The sequence below is a fragment of the Bos mutus genome, chromosome 18, assembly GCF_027580195.1.
Source record: "Bos mutus isolate GX-2022 chromosome 18, NWIPB_WYAK_1.1, whole genome shotgun sequence".
NCBI classification, from domain to species: Eukaryota; Metazoa; Chordata; class Mammalia; order Artiodactyla; family Bovidae; genus Bos; species Bos mutus.
This window is the reverse complement of record NC_091634.1, coordinates 646,808-666,472: the sequence shown is the minus strand read 5'-3', so window position 1 is coordinate 666,472 and position 19,665 is coordinate 646,808. Positions and strand designations below refer to the sequence as shown.

General features: G+C 46.6%; 1 protein-coding gene across 1 annotated transcript in view; it reads right to left on the bottom strand.

Moving 5' to 3' along the window:
* Nucleotides 1–4,207: 4,207 nt before the first annotated feature.
* The window catches only part of LOC102265265 (zinc finger protein 154), a 35,787-nt gene continuing 20,329 nt past the window's right edge, over nt 4,208–19,665 (bottom strand). The window contains exons 3-5 of the mRNA XM_070386939.1: nt 13,692–14,019; nt 7,600–7,726; nt 4,208–7,117 (exon numbers count right to left, since the gene is read on the bottom strand). Coding sequence (XP_070243040.1) covers nt 5,817–7,117; nt 7,600–7,726; nt 13,692–13,724 — 1,461 coding nt within the window. The 5' untranslated portion in view covers nt 13,725–14,019 and the 3' untranslated portion in view covers nt 4,208–5,816. The remainder of the gene's footprint in view (nt 7,118–7,599; nt 7,727–13,691; nt 14,020–19,665) is intronic.

Here is a 19,665-nt window from a genome sequence, read left to right as displayed (position 1 = left end):
GAGAATAGCAGGACAATTTAGGGAGGAGGCTGGGCCCTGCCCAGACCACACATTTCTCAGGAGACCTGTCTGACCACATGTGCACAGAAAGTCTCCTCGGAGGTCAAAGGGGAGTGATGTTAACTAATGCCAGGTTACCCACGGGCCTCTTCGCTGGAACCCATCTTGGCTAAGACGAGTGCGCACATCCAGGAGAATCCTGAGATGCACCAAATACGGCCTGTGAACCAGGCAAATCAAAATGACCCGCCGAAGGAAACCCGGGAGAAATGCCCCGACTAAGTAAGTAAAACTGCCGCGAGGGTTCGACTCAGTGACTCCCTTTCCCTCAGTCGGCCGGAGTGTTTATCCACGCGCCCTGTACTCTCTCCTCTTTAGTAAATACTCACTACTTTCTGTCTTTGCTGGCATTCTTCTCTGCAAAGCGGAAGGGTTGGGACACTTGTCACCGACCACCGGTCTAGGTAGTATCTGGTGCTTTCACCGTGGCGGCCGCCCTGTCTCTGGCTCGGAACTGAAGCCTGGGAGGCCGCCGGGGCAGGCGGAATCGGCTGGTTGTTGCTGGGCGGTGGGCCTCCTCCTCTCTCCGGAGGCTGTGCCGGCAGGTTCTGGGGGCGGAGGCCGAGACCGGCCCCTCAGTCCAGGCCTGGGTGTGGGGCTGCCTGGCCGATCGACCAGCCTCCACCGGAGCCCCTCCGGCCGGCGCGGGGAGCGGGAGAGGGTCTCCCGGGACCAGAGCTGGGAATCAGGCCAGGCCTGGCTGGGAGGCCGGGGCGAGCCGGGCTGCAGATTCACCTGGTCCCGGCCTGTGGACTCCGTCCCCCGCAGCCACGACTCCGGGCTCTGGGTCTCCTGGGCCCCGTGTCTCCGGGGAGGCAGTGACCCCCCCCCCCCCCGCCCCCCGGAGCCCAGTGGGCTGTTTGGTTCGCTCCTGAGACGGTGCTGCGTACGCGGGTTTCAAACCCTGTGAGCGCTGAGCTGGGCCTCTTTGCATCTGTTTTGGCATCCGCTGGGGATGTGCCGGTGAGGGGGGTCCTCTGCCCACAAAATTTGTCTTGATATTTGGTGAGGGGGCTGCTGGTGCATTGATGAGGAACGCAACTCACTGCGTGGGCACTAGGGCGTGCCCCCTCCCCTGGCGGTGTGTCCCCACCTACCTGAGTCCTTGAAGGGACCGCGTCTTACCTGTGGCCTGGAGACGCCTCTGCACTGCCCTGAGACTCTCCCCCCAAGTACTGAGAGTGTACTCTGGCCTCAGACATGTTCCAGTGGTGTTTCCTCTCCTTTCATCCCCTGAATCTCATGCCTGCCCTTTCATCACATCTAGACTGGAGTGTGCTCTTACCCGTTTTTAGTTTATACGACTTATAACCCAACCCCCTGCACTATTTACTACACGAAACTACTCTTTCTCCTTGGAAATTTTCATCCTATTAATTTCTTTTCTTCATTCTCTGTCTTTCTGACTCCCCGCACCCCGCCCCCCCACCTCAGGGTCCACACTTTATTGTCAGAAAGGAGGCCCTACAGAGCAGGGCCAATGCATGTGATCTAAAGAGGTCACTGTGGAGAAAAACCAAGATCATGCTGGCAGAAGAGATCACCGAAGGACACAGTCCAGGGGAGGTCAGCCAGCCAGGAACACAGCAGGCACGGTGAGCCAAGGCCAAGGTGGCCAGGGCACACAGTGGCCAGGTCATGGGGCGAGGGAGGCCAGTGCCCACCCCTCCTGCTTCCTGTAGCTCTCCAGGTGTGCAGGGGCCCAGCCTCGTGGGAGGAGGAAGCACAGGAAGCCAAGTGAGCCCAGTGAGGACACCCCATGGGCTGGAGCTGCTCCCTGGAAGCGTGGAGTGGACCTGGGCACGCGGCGCTGGGAGCGGCCAGCCTGGCCTCCCCAAGCCTCTCAGCAGCAGCAGGGACACAGTCGCACGGAGGGGACTGCAGGACGCAGGCAGCTGGAGCCCAAGGTGTGAGGTCAGAATCCCTCCTCACCTATTAACCACAAAGGCCTCCTCGCTTTTTGTCTCCTGTGTACCACACGCTTGGACTAATGCGTGGCACACAGTGGTGACTAGTGTGCGTGTGTGCAAAGTCACTTCAGTCGTGTCTGACTCTTTGCAAATTCATGGATTGTGTAGCGCACCAGTCTCCTCTGTCCCTGGGATTCTCCAGGCAAGAATACTGCAGTGGGTTGCCCTGCCCTCCTACAGGGGCTCTTCATGACACGACCCAGGGATGGAACCTACGTCTCTCACGTCTCCTTTGTTGTCAGGTGGGTGCTGTACCCCCAGTGCCACCTGGAAGCCAGGCGATTCTAACAGATGCATTCAAAAGCAGCAAAGGCATTCTCTAATGTTCCAACTGGCTCGTTTGAACATTAGAGAATGTTCTCTAATTTGGCTGGTTTTAAGTTGGCTTTTTTCCCCCTGTTGTGGAAGTTAGTAAGTTTTGAGTGGGGACTTCCCGGTCGTCCACTGGCTAAGACGTCATGCTCCCAATGCAGAGGGCCAGGGTTTGACATTTGGTCAGGGAACTGAGATCCCATATACTGCAACTAAAGATCCTGCACGCCACAGCGAAGATCGAAGATTACCCCTGTGCTGCAACTGACACCTGGTGCAGCTCAAGCAAGTTAAGTCCCCAGGCCACTTCAAAGCAGAAGTGTTTTCTTCCCGAATCCCCTTCCTCCCCATTTAAGTACTTTGCTGGAGTTTAAGCTCTGTCTTATTTCTGTATCCTTCCCAAATTGTTGTGATGTACAAGGGATTATTTCTTAATTTCGTTGTCAAACTTCCAACTGTCCCAAACAAGTGACTAACCTCAACAGAGTCCATAAGCAGTTCTTTCGTTCCTAGGCGGGACTCACCTCATTACTACAGTGACCTCAAAAGTCTTGCCCAAACCAGCACTCAACTCTCTTTCCCTTGGTGTTTCACTTAGTATGCCTGGCAAAAATTTACAAGTTTTGACTTTTTACTGTGATAATGTTGTGCAGGGACATCATCCAAGTCTTAATTCACATTGTAATTAGTGATTATTTATAGCGAAGTAACTTGTAGGTACTTTTTAATACCACACGAAAATACCAGGTTTTCTCTCTCCCTACTCCTTTAAAGAGCTAGTAATATTGAATTGGCACAAAAATTTGTCTAGGTTTTGCTATTAAGATGTTATGCAGAAAACTGACTGCACTTTTTGGCCGACTCACCATGTGCTGTAGGTCCCAGCCACTGGTAGCAGTGATGGATGCTCTCAGCTGGGATGCCCCAGGCACTCACTGGAAGACCTTGTAACTTCACTGAGTCCTACTGCCATTCCCCCTGCACCGCAGTGCTTGTGGTTCTTACTATAACCGTAGGAAGAACGTCAACAAAATCTGATCCGAAACTTGAGGAACAAGACATTACTGAGCGACTGTGGAGGGTGTCCTGGGGGCATGCCACAGTGAGGTGGTGAGGGAAAGGAAGGGAACACAGACTTGAAGCTCTGCCTTTATTAGTTTCCAAGGGTGGTGGTCTCTAGGGTTTCATGGTTTTCACTTGTCCTGAGTAGGTTTACAGAGCTCAAGAGTGTATTAGGGTGCAGGAGACTGGAAGGAAGGGTTTCTTACACTGGGGCACATACAAGTACTTGAATGTTTTCCAGGCTATGCTGAGTGCAGGATCGCAAAACGGACAAATCATCAGCAACTTCCAGAACAGCCAGCTTACAAGCACGGGGCCTGGGTGCAGCCAGTATGTTTAAACAGCTTCAGAGAGACCAAACGAACCACATCTAGAATGTGGTAAATTCTACTGGAATGATGGATGAAACTTATGAAACATAGAAGCTTCTAAAGATGTATTTTGCAAGCAGCTTGGGATACCTCAGTACTGTATTTTGTGTATAAGTTACTTGGAGCAATGAAGATTCTTTATCTTAGAGTGGTCCTGAGATGTTAGGTGTTACAATCCACTATTATAGTGGGCCTAGTGAGCTAGATGAAGGCCGAGTGAAAGCTTCAGAAAGCTGAAGCTCCCGTCACCCATTCCTTTCCAGCGGTTATAACATAAGGCTTTATTTGTAACAGCCAAAACTGGGAACAAGCCAATGTGCAATTAGGTGGGTAAACAAACGGGTACCTCTATAGAGGAATACTCTGCTGAGAAATGAAGGTACTTACATAAGCAACACTGTGAACTGCACAGGGAAGAAAGCACAATATCAGTTAAAAAGTAAACAGTTTAATGATTCCAACTATATAAAATTTTATAAAACAAGCTAATTTACTGTGAAAGAGTAAAATCAATAGCAACTATAAAGGACAGAAGGGAGAGTTTTTAAAAGGGTACAAGTGAGTTTCCTGGTAGCCTAGAGGCTAGAAACCTGGGCTTCACTGCCACAGCCCCAGATCAACCTCTGGTTGACTTGAGATATCCCAGAAGCTATGCAGTGTGGCTAAAAAAAAAAAAAATGAAAGGGAACAAGCAAACTATTTGTTGTAGATATGTTTTTTAATAGTTTTATGGGTGTACAAGTAAACAGTATCATATTGTACAATTTTAATCAATTATATTTCAATAAAACTTTGTAGAAATTTGTTTTATATAGAAATTTTCCTAGTCTTTTTTTTTTTTCCCATAACCAGAGCTTTAGAAACCTGCCTTTCCCTGGCAGGCCCTCCATCAAGGAAAAAAATATACTGGTAAAGACTGTTTTTGAGTCAGCAGGAAACTGGTCACAAAAGCTATATCCCTGGGCTCCAGCTTCATCCCCATCTGTCGTTGTCTGTGCAGCATGATGCTTAGGGTGAAAAGGCCAGAGGTTATGAGAATAAGCAAAGCTTTATTTGCTCTGACAATGACCGCAACTGAAGGAAGAATACATAAGCGGAGTGTACTCACGCATCTAACACACCAGTCACTGGGACATTTGTGGAGGTGCCTTTACAGCAGGCACGTCCTTTCATTGCCACAGCCTCCTCCAGTGCACATAACCACATCCAGCATTTCTGTGTGAAGTTTCTGGCTTCACCCTTGAAATCGTTCAGTAACACCAGAAAACCCAGCTCGAGACCTGAAGGCACATGATTTCTGCAGTACCTGGAGCTTCTCCACAACAGTGCTCAGCATTGTGTGTAATACTGGGGAAAAGGGAACTGATTTCTATACTTCTCACAGAAGCACCAGAGGTGCTTCTTACAGGTGACCTCTGGGTCCCCAAATTCCTTGCATCCAAGCCATAAATTAGGGCCCTTTACTAAAAGCCCTCTCTCTTTCCCAGGAGACTTTTGGCAGCTATGCAAGCTGGACCTCTAGGGGAAGATGGTAAGCCTATTGCTGTCAATGTTACCCACACTTCGCTAAAATTGGATTGAGCCCTAATTTGTCAGAGGGGAAGGAATATGAAGTACCCCTGAAAATTATTCATACTGTTCTATAGAGAATGGGACAGAGATGAGACATCTCCCTCCCCTGATCAAACTGCCAGGACTGATAAAAAGTGTTGGAACCTGGAAACTACTGGCTGGTAGGGGTGAGGCTTCTGCTACAGAAACCAGAAGGGATGTAACTGAGGAAACAGAGCCAGCAGTGAAATATGCAGAAAGGCTCCTAAAAGCTTCCCACCAACCTACAAACGCAAAGGGAATGTTTCTGCTGTGTATGTTCAGCTGTATAATGCTCAACTTCTAGGAGATGGCCCCTTCACCAAGAAACCCATGTTCCCTGTTGGGCTTAGACCTTTAAGATGGTTTCCCCAAATGTGCTGCATAATTTTCTAGTTGAATATAGACACTGGCTGTGACTGGTGTTCTCACAGTCATTGCATTCGTGAGGTTATCTGGTGTGCAGTTTTCTGTGTTGAATGATGTGGGAGCTTTGACTAAAGGATTTCCCACATTCCCCACATTCGTAAGGCTTTTCTCCTGTGTGAACTCTCCGGTGCTGAATGAGATTGGACTTTTGGCTGAAGGATTTCTCACATTCATCACACTTGTAAGGTCTGGCTCCAGTGTGAATTCTCTGGTGTTGATTGAGGGTGGAACTGTGGCTAAAGGATTTCCCACATTCCCCACACTCATAAGGCCTCTCTCCAGTGTGAATGCGCAGGTGCTGCACAAGTTTGCATTTGTAACTGAAAGATTTTCCACATTCAGTGCATTTATAAGGCCTTGCCCCACTGTGGATCTTCTGGTGTTGAATGAGATTGGAGCTTTGGCTAAAGGAATTCCCGCACTCACCACACTTATAAGGCCTGGCTCCAGTGTGAACTCTCTGGTGTTTAATGAGAGTAGAGCTATAGCTGAAGGATTTCCCACACTCACCACACTCATAAGGCCTCACTTTACTGTGAATCTGTAGGTGCTGCACAAGTCTTAGTTTGTAGCTAAAGGCTTTCCCACATTCATTGCACTTATAAGGCCGTGCTGCAGTGTGACTTCTGTGGTGTTGAATGAGTCTGTAGCTTTGGCTAAAGGACTTCCCACATTCGCTGCACTCATAAGGCCTTGCTCCTGTGTTATCAGGTCTCTGGCAATTGATAAGGAGGGAACTTTGGTTAAAAGGTTTCTCACAGTCATCACAGTCCTGATAGTTTTTTCTAGTGAGAATCTGCTGATTCTGAAAAAGTGTGTATTCACAGCTAAACAGTTTCTCATACTCACTGCACTTGTACTGACTTTTTCCACCAAGAAAGGGCTCTGCACACTGAAAGCTGCTCTGTGGCTTTGTCCCTTTGAGTGTGGCCTGATGCTGGAGGAGGTTCAGCATAGCCAGGAAATCCTTGCCCACTTCCTCACAAGTGAAGGGCTTTGCTGATATGTGAAATCTGTAACTTCTCACACATGCCTTGTCTGTGTCCCTTCTGGATGGCTTCTCATTGCTGGGCTCTGGGTGGAGGCCAGGGCTGAACCTTGGTTGCTTCTCACACTCCTCACCGGGCTGTGAGTTTTGCTCAGGATGCAGGCCTTGGTGCTCAGGCAGCTGTAGATCGTCTCTCCTGGCCCTGACACACCCCTCACAGGGCTGAGTCTTCTCAATGGATGGGTATGGAACTACAGTCTTGCCCCGTGATGTTTGTTCTACAGGAACACTCTCCACAGAAAATGCCACTGCCTCCTCCATTCCATACCAACAACCTGAAAGCACAGACGTGCGGGTGAGATGCCTGTCGTCTGTGGTGGAGGGGGCAGCCTCTACACAATTCTGTGTGAGACTCAGCACAGCCCATTAGATTGTTCTCAATATGAGGTTGATGTGCAGTATTGAGGCTCTGAAAGTCTTAAGAATTAGGAAGGCCTCATAAGATAAAGAATGTAAAGGGGAGAGGTGCAGAAAAGAAAGAAACATCCAGTTCAAGTTCTCTGCCAACACCCTTCATGAGAGCCTTGGCTGAGTGACATTTCAGCGCTATGTGAGAGTTTCATGAACAGCAGCCTGGGACACTGGTTGGATTTTTTGGCAGCACAATTAGAGGTGGCAGGCTCATGAAGAGGTAGCTTAGCCCAGCCCTGTTGACCCTAGTGCCTACCAGCCAGGCAACTGGGGAAAGGAGGCAGCACCTGTGTCTGAAGTGAGCAGAGTTGAGTACAAGGTACTGGGGTAGGTGTGAGGGCCTTACCCAGTGAGGTCACAAGCGCAAAGTTCTCCAGCATCACATCGTGGTACAGGCATCTCTGATTCTCATCCAGGAGACCCCACTCCTCCCAGGAGAAGTACACAACCACATCTTCAAAGGTCACACTGCCCTGCCATGATGGGGGAAAGATGAAATCACAAACTCTCCCAAAGACCACAACCCATCACTGACACATCGACCTATGCCCACCCTCTCTCCAACTCGGGAGATGAAACCAGACCCACTGTCTGCAAATGGCCCCACTGCCAGGCAATGTCCCTAACTTGTGGGCAAACCAGGTACGTCTCACACTGGGGCCCTGAGACTTACTCCTTCTGCAAATGCACATCCTTAATATGGTACATCCCTCACATCTCTAGACACCACAGCCACATGTCCCAGGCCACCATCTGACCACCCCACAGCTTAAGTGCCTCTTTGGTGTCCCTATAAATTATGGTAGTTCAATCATCTCCTACTTTACCCCAGGGGGGAGGATGGGATCATGTCCTATGGTTATAGAGATGACCAAACACAGGAGACCTAATGTTGGTCAGATGAGATCAACAGCAACGTATTAATCATCTACTCAGTCTGGGAGATGAGGAGACCACACACTCACAGAGCCAGAGTGGAGCTACATGAATGGAAAGAGTGAACAATGATCCTCCAGGGGCAGGCAGGGAACTGAAACCACCTGAGAAGGGATGAGCAGAAAGTCCATTTAATCCCTGTGAGAAAGAAGACTGTTGGGTTAGGAGACCTTATGTGTAGGAGCAGAGTGAGAAGAACCAGCACTCAGGCCATTTGAAGTCCTCATGGTTTCACAACACAGCACTTAAATAACACTGGCTTTAATCTTTAATTTTAGGCTTACACCACAACCTGGCAAAAAACATCCAGAGTATACTTTGACAATTCAAACAGGATTCAAATACTCCCAGGGACTTCTCATGACTTCCTGAGCTGCAGCAGCCCCAGATCTTTCTCTGGAGACCTCATTACTTAGGGGCAGGTCCTTGCCTCAGACTCTGCATTCAGAACATGTCTGCTCTCAGACACACGTGGCCCTCTCCACTTCTGGGCTGCACTCTCAGCCATCACAACTTTCTTCTGTTCACCCAAGCCACATTCAAAGCTCAGCCCCATGTAGTGGACCACCCCAGGCCTTGTGACTCTTACAAATGACCACGTTTGCCCAGGACCTGGTGCCACTAATAGCACTCTCTCTTCAGGTCCCATGAATCACTGTATCCAGTCCTCAGCTGTAAAAGGCAGGTGGGCCAATAGCTACCATCCAAGTGCAAGGCCTCGCTGGGGGTGTCTAACCCCTGCCAGCCAGGCCCCATCCTTGGGGAACCCAGAGGGCACCTCCCAGGTACAATCACATGGGCTCAACCTGCACTTGTCAGTCCAATGCTGAGAATGTGGAATCATCAGCTCCCACTACCTCTCCACGTGCACATCTCTCATCTGCAGGCACAGCTGTCCCAACTGTCTCTCTGACTCATCACACAGCTTAAGAGGCCTCGATAAAGAGAACCCCCTACTGCTACAGCCCTGTGCAAGACCCAACCACCTGAAAGTGAAGTCACTCAGTCGTGTCTGACTCTTTGTGACCCCACAGACTGTAGCCTACCAGGCTTCTCTGTCCATGGGATTTTCCAGACAAGAATACTGGAGTGGGTTGCCATTTCCTTCTCCAGGGGATCTCCCCAACTCAGGGATCGAACCCAGGTCTCCCTCATTGTAGGCAGATGCTTTTACCGTCTGAGCCAGGGAAGTCCAACCATCTGAGGCAGCCTAAAATCCAGGCCCCCCGCCTTGTCTGCCTCTGATCTGTGCTTCAGTCTCAGGCACCCAGAACCATGCATGGATCTTAAAATATACCATAGCCCTCTTCCCAATTTGTTTGCACTTTCCCCTTTGGGGTTTCCTGGTGGCTCAATGGTAAAGAACCTGCCCGCCAATGCAGGAGACATGGGTTTGATCCCTGGTCTTGTAAGATCCCCTGGAGAAGGGAATGACTACCAACTGTAAATACTGCCTGGGAAATCCCAAGGATAAAGGAACCTTGTGGTCTACAGTGGATGGGGTTGCAATGAGTCAGACACAACCGAGCATGCATGCACTGATGTACCCTACTATCACAGCCCTTCTCTTTCCTACTACCATTATTGAAACATTTGCAGTCTCAATCTTTGGCTTATTAAGGATTAAAAATTCACTGGTACTTTCCATGTGAGTTCCCACAGTCTTCCCATACCCGAGTCCTAACTTCCTCTTACTACAAAGACACTAGTAGTTCGTGCTAATAACCTCACTTTAACTTAATTACCTCTTTAAAAATCCCACCTCCAGATACAGTCCCATTCTGAGGTCCTGGGGGTTAACACTTCAACTTAAAAACTTCAGGGAATGTAATTCTTCTCATTACATGGACACAAATGTTCCCATTCACCTCTAAACTCATCTAGCAGTGTGAGTGAAATACATCAGGCTCCATGAAAGATCACCACAAAGTTCTTGTGAGTCAAGAAAATGCTGAACAAGAGCAGCTCCAGTCTCAGGGTCCCTTTGCCCCAATTATTCCTGGGCCTCTGCATTCACCACAGTCCACTCTTCCCTTGGGAGTCTTGGCCACTTGTTAGACTGTCCCTTCCTCCCACAAATGCCATCTCCTCCAACCAGGTGCCCCAGAAAGAGATGCAGAATGACCTGTTCTTTCTGACCTGAGAGTAACATTACCAAGGGTGAGAATTCCCTTTCCTAAATGTGACACTGAGCTCCTTCCACTCAGTGGTCACCACCTATGTGGCTCTAATGCTGAACTGTTTCAGATTTCTACATTTTTATAACCTCCAACTAACTGGATACCTCCATTCTATATTTTCTGAAACACATCAGGCTCTTAAACATGGCCCAAAACAAAACTCCCGCTATCCTCACTGGAAATGTTCCCACTCCCTTCACTGACTGCTCCAGCCCTGTGAATGGAGACCCCCATGTTCAGCTGTAAAGACAAAAACCTTAGGAGTCATCTGTGAAGAGGCCTTACAAATAAATAGCTGAGAAAACAAGCAAAAGACAAAGGAGAAAAGACAGATTTACCCTACTGAATGCAGAACTCCAGAGAAACAGCAAGGAGAGATAAGAAAACCTTCAATGAAACAGAGGAAAACAACAGAATGGGGAAGACTAGACAGAACTCTTCAACAAAATTAGATATACCAAGGGAACAATTCATGCAAAGATGGGCACAATAAAGGACAGAAAATGCTATGGATCAAACAAAAGCAGAAGAGACTAAGACGTGGCAAGAATACACAGAAGGACTATGTAAGAAAGATCTTAATGACCCAGATAACCACGATGGTGTGATCATTCACCTCGAGCCAGACATCCTGGAAGGCAAAGTCAAGTGGACCTTTGAGAGAAGCATCACTACGAACAAAGCTAGTGGGGGTGATGGCATTCCAGCTGGGCTGTTTCAAATCCTAAAAATGATGCTGTGAAAGTGCTGCACTCAATATTCCAGTAAATTTGTTTGGAAAACTCAGCAGTGGCCACAGGACTGGAAAAGGTCAGTTTTCATTCCAATACCAAAGAAAGGTACTTCCAAAGAACATTCGAATACTGTACAATTTGCACTCACTGCAGTATGTAAACTGAGAGCTTCCAGATGTACAAGTTGGATTTAGAAAAGGCAGGGGAACCAGAGATCAAATTGCCAACATCTGCTGGATCATAAAAAAGGCAAGGGAATTTAAAAAAAAAATCTACTTCTGCTTCATGGACTACGCTAACACCTTTGTGTGAATCACAACAAACTGGAAAATTCTTCAAGAGATGGGAATACCAGACCACCTTACCTGCCTCCGGAGAAATCTGTATTCAGGTCAAGAAGGAACAGTTTAAACCGGACATGGAACAACAGACTGCTTCAAAACTGGGAAAGGGGGACTTCCCTGGTAATCCAGAGGTTAAGAATCTGCCTTGCAATGCAAAGGATGCAGTCTGACCCCTGGTCAGGGAACTAAGATCCCATATGCTGACATGCCTTGGAGTAACTAAGCCTGAGCCGATTCACTACAACAGCAAAGACCAGATGCAGCCAAATGAAATTAAACAACAACAACAACAAAAAAACTGGGGAAGGAGTCAAGGCTGTATATTGTCACCCTGCTTATTTAACTTATATACAGAATACATCATGTGAAGTGTTGGGCTGGATGAAGCACAACCTGGAATCAAGCTTGCCAGGAGAAATATCAATAACCTCAGATATACAGATGATACCATCCTGACGGCAAAAAGCAAAGAGGAACTGAAGAGCCTCTTGATGAAAATGAAAGAAGAGAGTGAAAAAGCTGGCTTAAAACTCAACATTCAAGAAACAAAGATCATAGCATCTGGTCCCATCACTTTATGGCAAATAGATCGGAAAACAATGGAAACAGAGATTTTGTTTTCTTAGGTTCAAAATCAATGCAGACAGTGACTGCAGGCATGAAATCAAAAGATGCTTGCTTCCTCCTTGGAAGAAAAGCTATGAAAAACTATGAAAAACCTAGGCAGTATATGTAAAACCTAGGCAGTATATGTAAAAGGAGAGACATCGGTTTGCCAACAGACAGAGCTAAAGCTATGGTTTTTCCAGTAGTCATTTGAGAACTGGACCATAAAGAAGGCTGAGTGCCAAAGAATTGATGCTTTCAAACTTTGGTGTTGGAGAAGACTCGCGAGTCGCTTGGACTGCAAGGAGATCAAACCAGTCCATCCCTGGTTTGAAGGAATCAGGAAATCAGCCCTGAATATTCAATGGAAGGACTGATGCTGAAGCTGAAGCTCCAACACTTTGGCCTCTTCTGTGAAGAGTCAACTCATTAGAAAAGACCCCAAGGCTGGGAAAGGCAACAGAAGAGGGTGACAGAGAGGAGATGGTTGGACAGCATCACCAACTCCATGGACATGACTTTGAGGAAGCTCCAGGAGACAGTGAAGGACAGGGAAACATTGTGTGCTGCAGTCACGGGGTTGCAAAGAGTCGGACATAATTCAGCAAGTGAACAAAGATCCAACAACTTCACCTCCACAATTGTGTCTTACACACATCCCACCTAAACTAGTGTGGCAGCCTCCTCTCACCCTCCCACCTAAAATGGAACATGCTGGGCAGCGTAAGGAAAGGGCACCTCCATCTTATGGTCCAAATCTCCCCTTATTCCTACCACCTCCAAAATCAACACCCATATTCCAGGTCTGAGTCCTACCTCCCTGCTCTGTTCTCATCAGAAGGAGACTGACATTTCCCTGAATACTGCCAGGCCGGCTTCACCTTCAAGCATCTTGGACATACTGGTAGGTATGCCCGAGACCACTTCAGTTTACTGATCTCTGGAATTAGGAACACTTCCATATAGTAACCTCCAGCCTTGTCCTGATGCTTCTCCAGGGCCCTGACACCACATGGATAGGGCTGCCATCAGTGAGCCCTGGGAACCCTGCCTTACTGTGAAGGTTCCAAAGGTGCTTCAGCTGTTGTGGGAACGATGAGGTAGACGAAGTGGAGGCGGGCGACCAGGGTGGAGCTTCATGGGCTCTGCTCTGCTCACCCCGGAGCAGAGAGCCCTCCAGCTGCCTAAACCCTGGGAGACTCAGTCCTCAGCCACAGGACTCAGTCTCCCTGTACTTCACTGTTATCAACCCTCTTAAGCTTGTTTTTCATCTAAAGACCTCCTGGGAAACTTCACGTTTCTCCTTTGCTGAAATTCTCCAATAGTCCCCAGGGATTTCAGAATGAAGAAATAACCCCTGAGCCTGCCAATCCAGGTGCCATTTAATTTTAATTCACTGTTCCCTAAAGAAACAGGTTTCCTGAATGCTCCCAGCTCAGTCCAACCTCCAAGCCGCTATACTTGTGGCGCCCTCTGCCCATCACCCTCTCCCACACGCCATCACTGTCGGTCAGATACAGGGCCCGACCTATGACCACCTCAACATCCTGGATCCCAAGGCTGCAAGTATGTGAGCAGGTGCCCCACACTCTGGGCTTCAGTGTCTGCTGGGGTGAGGGCCCAGAGGACGAGGGTTACCTGATGCGGGTCCCTCAATGTCGCCGCCGCCATCGGACTCCGAGGTGGAGCAGCCTAGCGCTTCAGATCTGTCCCTGTGAAGCAGGCGCAATGGTTTTTCTTGCTCACGTCTCCTTCTCAGTCTGGGTCACCTTGGAACAGACCCAGTGTTCTGGAACCTCTGAGTAGGAAACAGATCGCCACTAGGAGGATGCTGGAAGTCCTGTCCCAACACGATGGTACACACAGAAATGCCCCTCTCCTGGACCTTCATTGGTTCCACGCTGATGTGCCTGTGTTGGCTCGGGGTCCTCTGGGCACTGTGGTTCTCACAGCAGTGAATAAAACACTGAATTAAATAAATAAAACAGTGATTTAAGCAGTGAATTAAAACTCTGCCTGCATGTATAGACTCTGCCCGTAGTGCAGGAGATACAGAAGATGTGAGCTCGATCCCTAGGTTGGGAAGATCCCCTGGAGAAGGAAATGGCTTTCTTGCCTGGGAAATCCCACGGACAGAGAAGCTTGGTGGGCTACAGTCCATGAGGTCACAAACGAGTCAGACACGACTTAGTGACTAAATAACAACAGTATTTTAGCTACTAACTGAATGTATTTTTTAAATTAATTTTCTACTTTTGCTTGTGTAGGTCTTGGTTGTTGTGTACGGGCTTTCCCTAGCTGCAGAGAGCGGGGACCACTCTCTAGCTGCTCTGCACGGGCTTCTCATTGCAGGGGCTTCTCTTGTTGCTGTGCATGGGCTTAGTGGCTCTAACAGCGTGTGGGATCTTCCTGAAGCAGAGACTGAACTTACATCCCGTGCACTGGCAGGTGGGTTCTTACCCACTGTGCCACCAGGGAAGTTCCGTCTGCCTTTTTAATAAGTGGTAATGCTGTCTCAGTGATTCAACCTCGCTTCAAGAAACAAGAAGAAATATCTCAAAACTGCCAAACCTTACACCTAAAGTGACTAGAGAAAGAACAGTCCCCCTCAAGTTAGTATAAAAAAAGGAATTTTAGGGGCTTCCCAGGTGGCTCAGTGGTAAAGAACCTGCTTGCCAATTCAAAAGACACGGGAAGACCCCACATGCTGCAGAGCAACAAAGCCTGTGTTCCACAGCTGCTGAGCCTGTACGCTCAGGAGCCCGGAAGCCGCAACTACTGAGCCCACGTGCTGCAACTACTGAAGCCTGCATGCCCAGAGCTCACGCTCCAACAGAAGAAAGCACAGCAATGAGGAGCCCACACACTGCAACTAGAGAGCAGCCCCTGCTTGCCACAACTAGGGAAAAAGTTCGTGCAGCAACAAAGACCCAGTACAGACAAAAATTTTTTAAATTAGACAAAGGAATCATGAAGACCAAGGCAGAAATGTGAGAAATAGCAACAAAGAAAACAACAGCAAAGATCAATAAAACTAAAAGTTGATTGTCTGAGAAGATAAACAAAATTGATAAACCTTTCCATATTTACCATAAAAGAGGTGGTAGGGGGAAGAGGACTCAAATCAATAAAATTTGACATGAAAAAAGAGAAATTAAAACTGACACTGTAGGAATACAAAGGATCATAAAAACTACTGCAAGCAACTCTATGAGGATAAAATGGACAGCATGAAGAAATGGACGAATTCTTGGAAAGGTATAACTTTCCAAGATTGAATCAGAAAGAATTAGAGAATATGAACAGATCAAACGACATGTAATTCAATAGAAGGTATAATTAAAAATCTTCCAACAAAGTCCAGGATCAGGTGGCTTCACAGGTAAATTCTATCAAACTCTTAACAAAAACTGCAGAGAGGGGAATATGCCCATACTTGTCCTATGAAAGTCATCACTCTGACACCAAAACCAGAAAAGAATACCACATATAAAAAATTATAGACCAATGTCACTGATGAACATAAATGCAAAAATCTTCAACAAAATATGAGCAAACAGAATCCAACAACACATTAAAAGGATCATACAGCTTGACTGAGTGGGATTTATCCCAGGGATGCAAGGAAAAACTGGGATGCAATTAAAGAATATACACAAATCAATCAATGTATACACTATATTAATAAATTAAAAATCAGATGATCATCTCAGTAGATGCAGAAAAAGATTCTAACAAAATTCAACACCCAGTCATGGGTTTAAAAAAAAACTTTTCCAGAAAATAAGCACAAAAGGAATCTACCTCAACATAATAAAGGCTGTATAAAGCAAACCCACAGCAAACATCATTTTCAATGGTGAAAAGCCGAAAGCACTTCTGCTAAGAGTAGGAACAAGGTAATGATGTCCACGCTCACCACTACTACTCAGCACAGACTTGGAAGTCCTAGACACAGCACTCAAAAAAAGCAAAGAAATACTAATTGGAAAAAAGGAAGTAAAAGTGTCATTGTTTGCAAACGATGTACTAGACACAGAAAACCCTACAGATGAAACCAGAAAACTACTAGAGCTCATCAATGAATCTTAAAGTTGCAGGATACAAAAGTAATGCACAGAAAGCTCTTGCATTCCTATGCACTAACAACAAAACAGCAGAAAGAGAAATTAAGGAAATAACCTCATTTACCATAGGAAGAAAAAGAATAAAATACCTAGGGATAAACATACCTAAGGAGGTAAAAGACCTATACTCAGAAATCTATAAAATACTGATGAAAGAAATCAAAGATGACACAAAGAGATGGAGAGAGATATCAAGTTCTTGGATGGGAAGAGTCAATATTGTGAAAATTACTAAAGTACACAAAGCAATCCACAGATTCAATGCAATCCCTATCACATGACCACCAGCATTTTTCACAAAATTAGAACAAAAAAATTTACCATTTGTATGGAAAGCAAGAAGACTCCCAAGAGCTACAGCAAACTACAAAGAAAAATGGAGCTGTAAGGATCAGGCTCCCCGCCCTCAGACTGTACTACAAAGCTATAGTAACCAAGACACCACGGCACTGGAACAAAAAAAATACAGATCGATGGTACATGACAGAAAGCCCAGGGACAGACCCACACGTCTATGGGCCATCTAGTCTATGACAAGGGAGGCAAGAACACATACCGGAGAAAAGAAGTCTCTTCTATAAGTAGGGCCGGGAAAACTGGACAGAATGAAATTAAAACACTACCTTTAAAAAAAAAAAAAAAACAACAAAAAAACACTACCTAACACGATACTCAAAAATAAACTTAAAATGGATTAAAGATCTAAAATGTAATACTAGCTTCTAAAAGACTCTTAGAGGAAAACTTAGGGAAAACACTCTTTGACATAAATCACAGCAAGACCTTTTTTGAAGCACCTCACACAGTAATGAAAATAAAAACAAAAATAAATAAATGGGATCTAATTAAATTTACAAGCTTTTCCACAGTAAAGGAAACCACAAACAAGAAAAGATATCCCTCAGAATGGGATAAAATACTTGCAAACAAAGCAGCAAAGGACTAGTCTCCAAATACACAAATAGGGACTTCCCTGATGGGCCAGTGGTTAAGAATCTGCCTTGAAATGGAGGGGACGTGGGTTCAATCCTCAGTCGGGGAACTAAGACCCCACATGCTGCAGAGCAACTAAGCCCAGTGCCACAAGCACTAAGCCCACGTGCCACAAGCACTAAGCCCACGTGCCACAAGCACTAAGCCCACGTGCCACATCAAAAGATCCAGCACGATGCAATGAAGACTCCATGTGCCGCAACTGGGGCCTCACATGAAGACATAAAAAGTTAAAACAAACTAAAACATATAAACAGCTCATGCAGCTCAATATCAAAAGTCAAACAAATGGGCAGAAGAACTAAATAGACATTTCTTGAAAGAAAACATACAGATGGCCAAGAGGCACATGGAAAAATACTCCACATCACTAATTATTAGTGAAATGAAAATCAAAACTACAATGAGGTATCACCTCACATCAATCACAAAGGCCTTCATCAAGAAATCCTCAAGCAGTAAGTGCTGGAGAGAATGTGATGAAAAGGGAACCCTCCTGCACTGTTAGTGGGAGTGTAAATTGATATAGTCACTATGGAGAACAGTATGGAGGTTCCTTGAAAAACTAAAAATAGAACTACCATTATGACCAAGCAATCCTGGGCATATGCTCTGAAAAAAACCTTAATTCAAAAAGATATATATATGTGTGTATAAGATAATGTTCATTGAAGCACTATTTACAATATTCAGGACATGGAAACAACCTACAGATGTCCATCAACAGATGAATGGATAAAGGTGTTATGTGTACTGGAGAAGGAAAATACGCACACAATAGAGTACTCAGCCATAAAAAGGAACAAAACTGGGTCACCTGTAGAGATGTAGGTGGACCTACAGTCTGCTGAGTGAAGTCAGAAGGAGAAAGACAATCATCCTAAGTATGTGGAATCTAGAAAATGGTACAGGTGAACCTACTGCTGCTGCTGCTAAGTCGCTTCAGTCGTGTCCGACTCTGTGTGACCCCATAGACGGCAGCCCACCAGGCTCCCCCGTCCCTGGGATTCTCCAGGCAAGAACACTGGAGTGGGTTGCCATTTCCTTCTCCAATGCATGAAAGTGAAAAGTGAAAGTGAAGTCCCTCAGTCGTGTCCGACTCTCAGCGACCCCATGGACTGCAGCCCACCAGGCTCCTCCATCCATGGGATTTTCCAGGCAAGAGGACTGGAGTGGGGTGCCATTGCCTTCTCCTACTGCCAGGGCACAAATAAGAGATGCAGACACAGAGAATGGACGAATGGACATGAGGGGAGGGGAAGGGGAGAGATCGGATGAATTGGGAGATTACATTTGACATCAATACACTACGTGTATAAAACAGAGAGCTAGTGGGAACCTGTGACACACCACAGAGAGCTCAGCTCGGTGCTCCATGATGACTTGCGGGGTGGGGGGATGTATGTATTCGTATGGCTGACTCACTTTGTTGTACAGCAGAAACCATCATGACACTGTAAAGTAATCACCCTCCAATTACCAAAAAAAGACAATGCAGTAGATTCAGGGCTCTTTCCTTAATGATTAGAAAACTGGGGTTATTAAAAAAGTTCAAAGCGGCATTGGATTTCAACCATCAAACTCCCCAAATCTGAAAAAGTCATATGTTATTTAACTTCAGAGCAACATCTCTGAATAATTATTTACAAAACAGTTTTTGCTAGGGAACTGTTGACCAAATCCACCCGCCCTGGCCAGGCGCGCTTGCCTGAGTTGTCTCACAAAAGGAAGTCTCAAAAAAGAACATGTACTGCAGGACAAAACTAACCCGAAAACTAACTGGGAGACTCAGGGAAGGGCAAAAGAGGGAGGAGATGACCAACCCTCCAAAGACCTTCTCACTGGAACCCACCTCAGCTGAGAGATGTTCGTGTCACCAGGAAGGCCCCCAAGTCAGGCTATGGGCCAGGTGAGATGACTGGCAGGAGCCACACCAGAAGCTAACCCCATCACCAGAACACCTGAGACTGTGAGCCATGTGGCAGAGCAGTCCCCCTGGGTTTCCTCGCCCTCCTGCTCTCAGTCAGGGTGCCCCTTCCCAATAAAGTCTCCTGCACATGTGTCTTCTCAGACAATTCATTTCTGAATGTCAGACAAGAGCCCACTCTTAGGCCATGGAAAGGGTCTCCCTTCCTTCAACAGATTCTTGTGTAGCCTACAACTACTGAATGGCTTCAACTGTTATTCAACAGTGAATGTAAAATTCCCAACAGATTAACTGGAATAGTTCACGAGATTATAAACATAAAAGGAAAGTTTATATTAAATACATGACTGAATATCCTAGGGGGAACTTTCTGAGCCCACATCTTTGGAAAAAGATGTTCTCCCTACCCAGCAGACAAAGCAGAACATAGACACAGCGGTCAATGCTAATCAGCACAAAGTGACAAAATGTTGAGAAACATAAAGACACAAGAAAGGTGTTCATCTGCCAGTGGCCTGGGTTTACAACCAGAGTCATCCAAAGGACAAAGACAGAAGTGAATAAG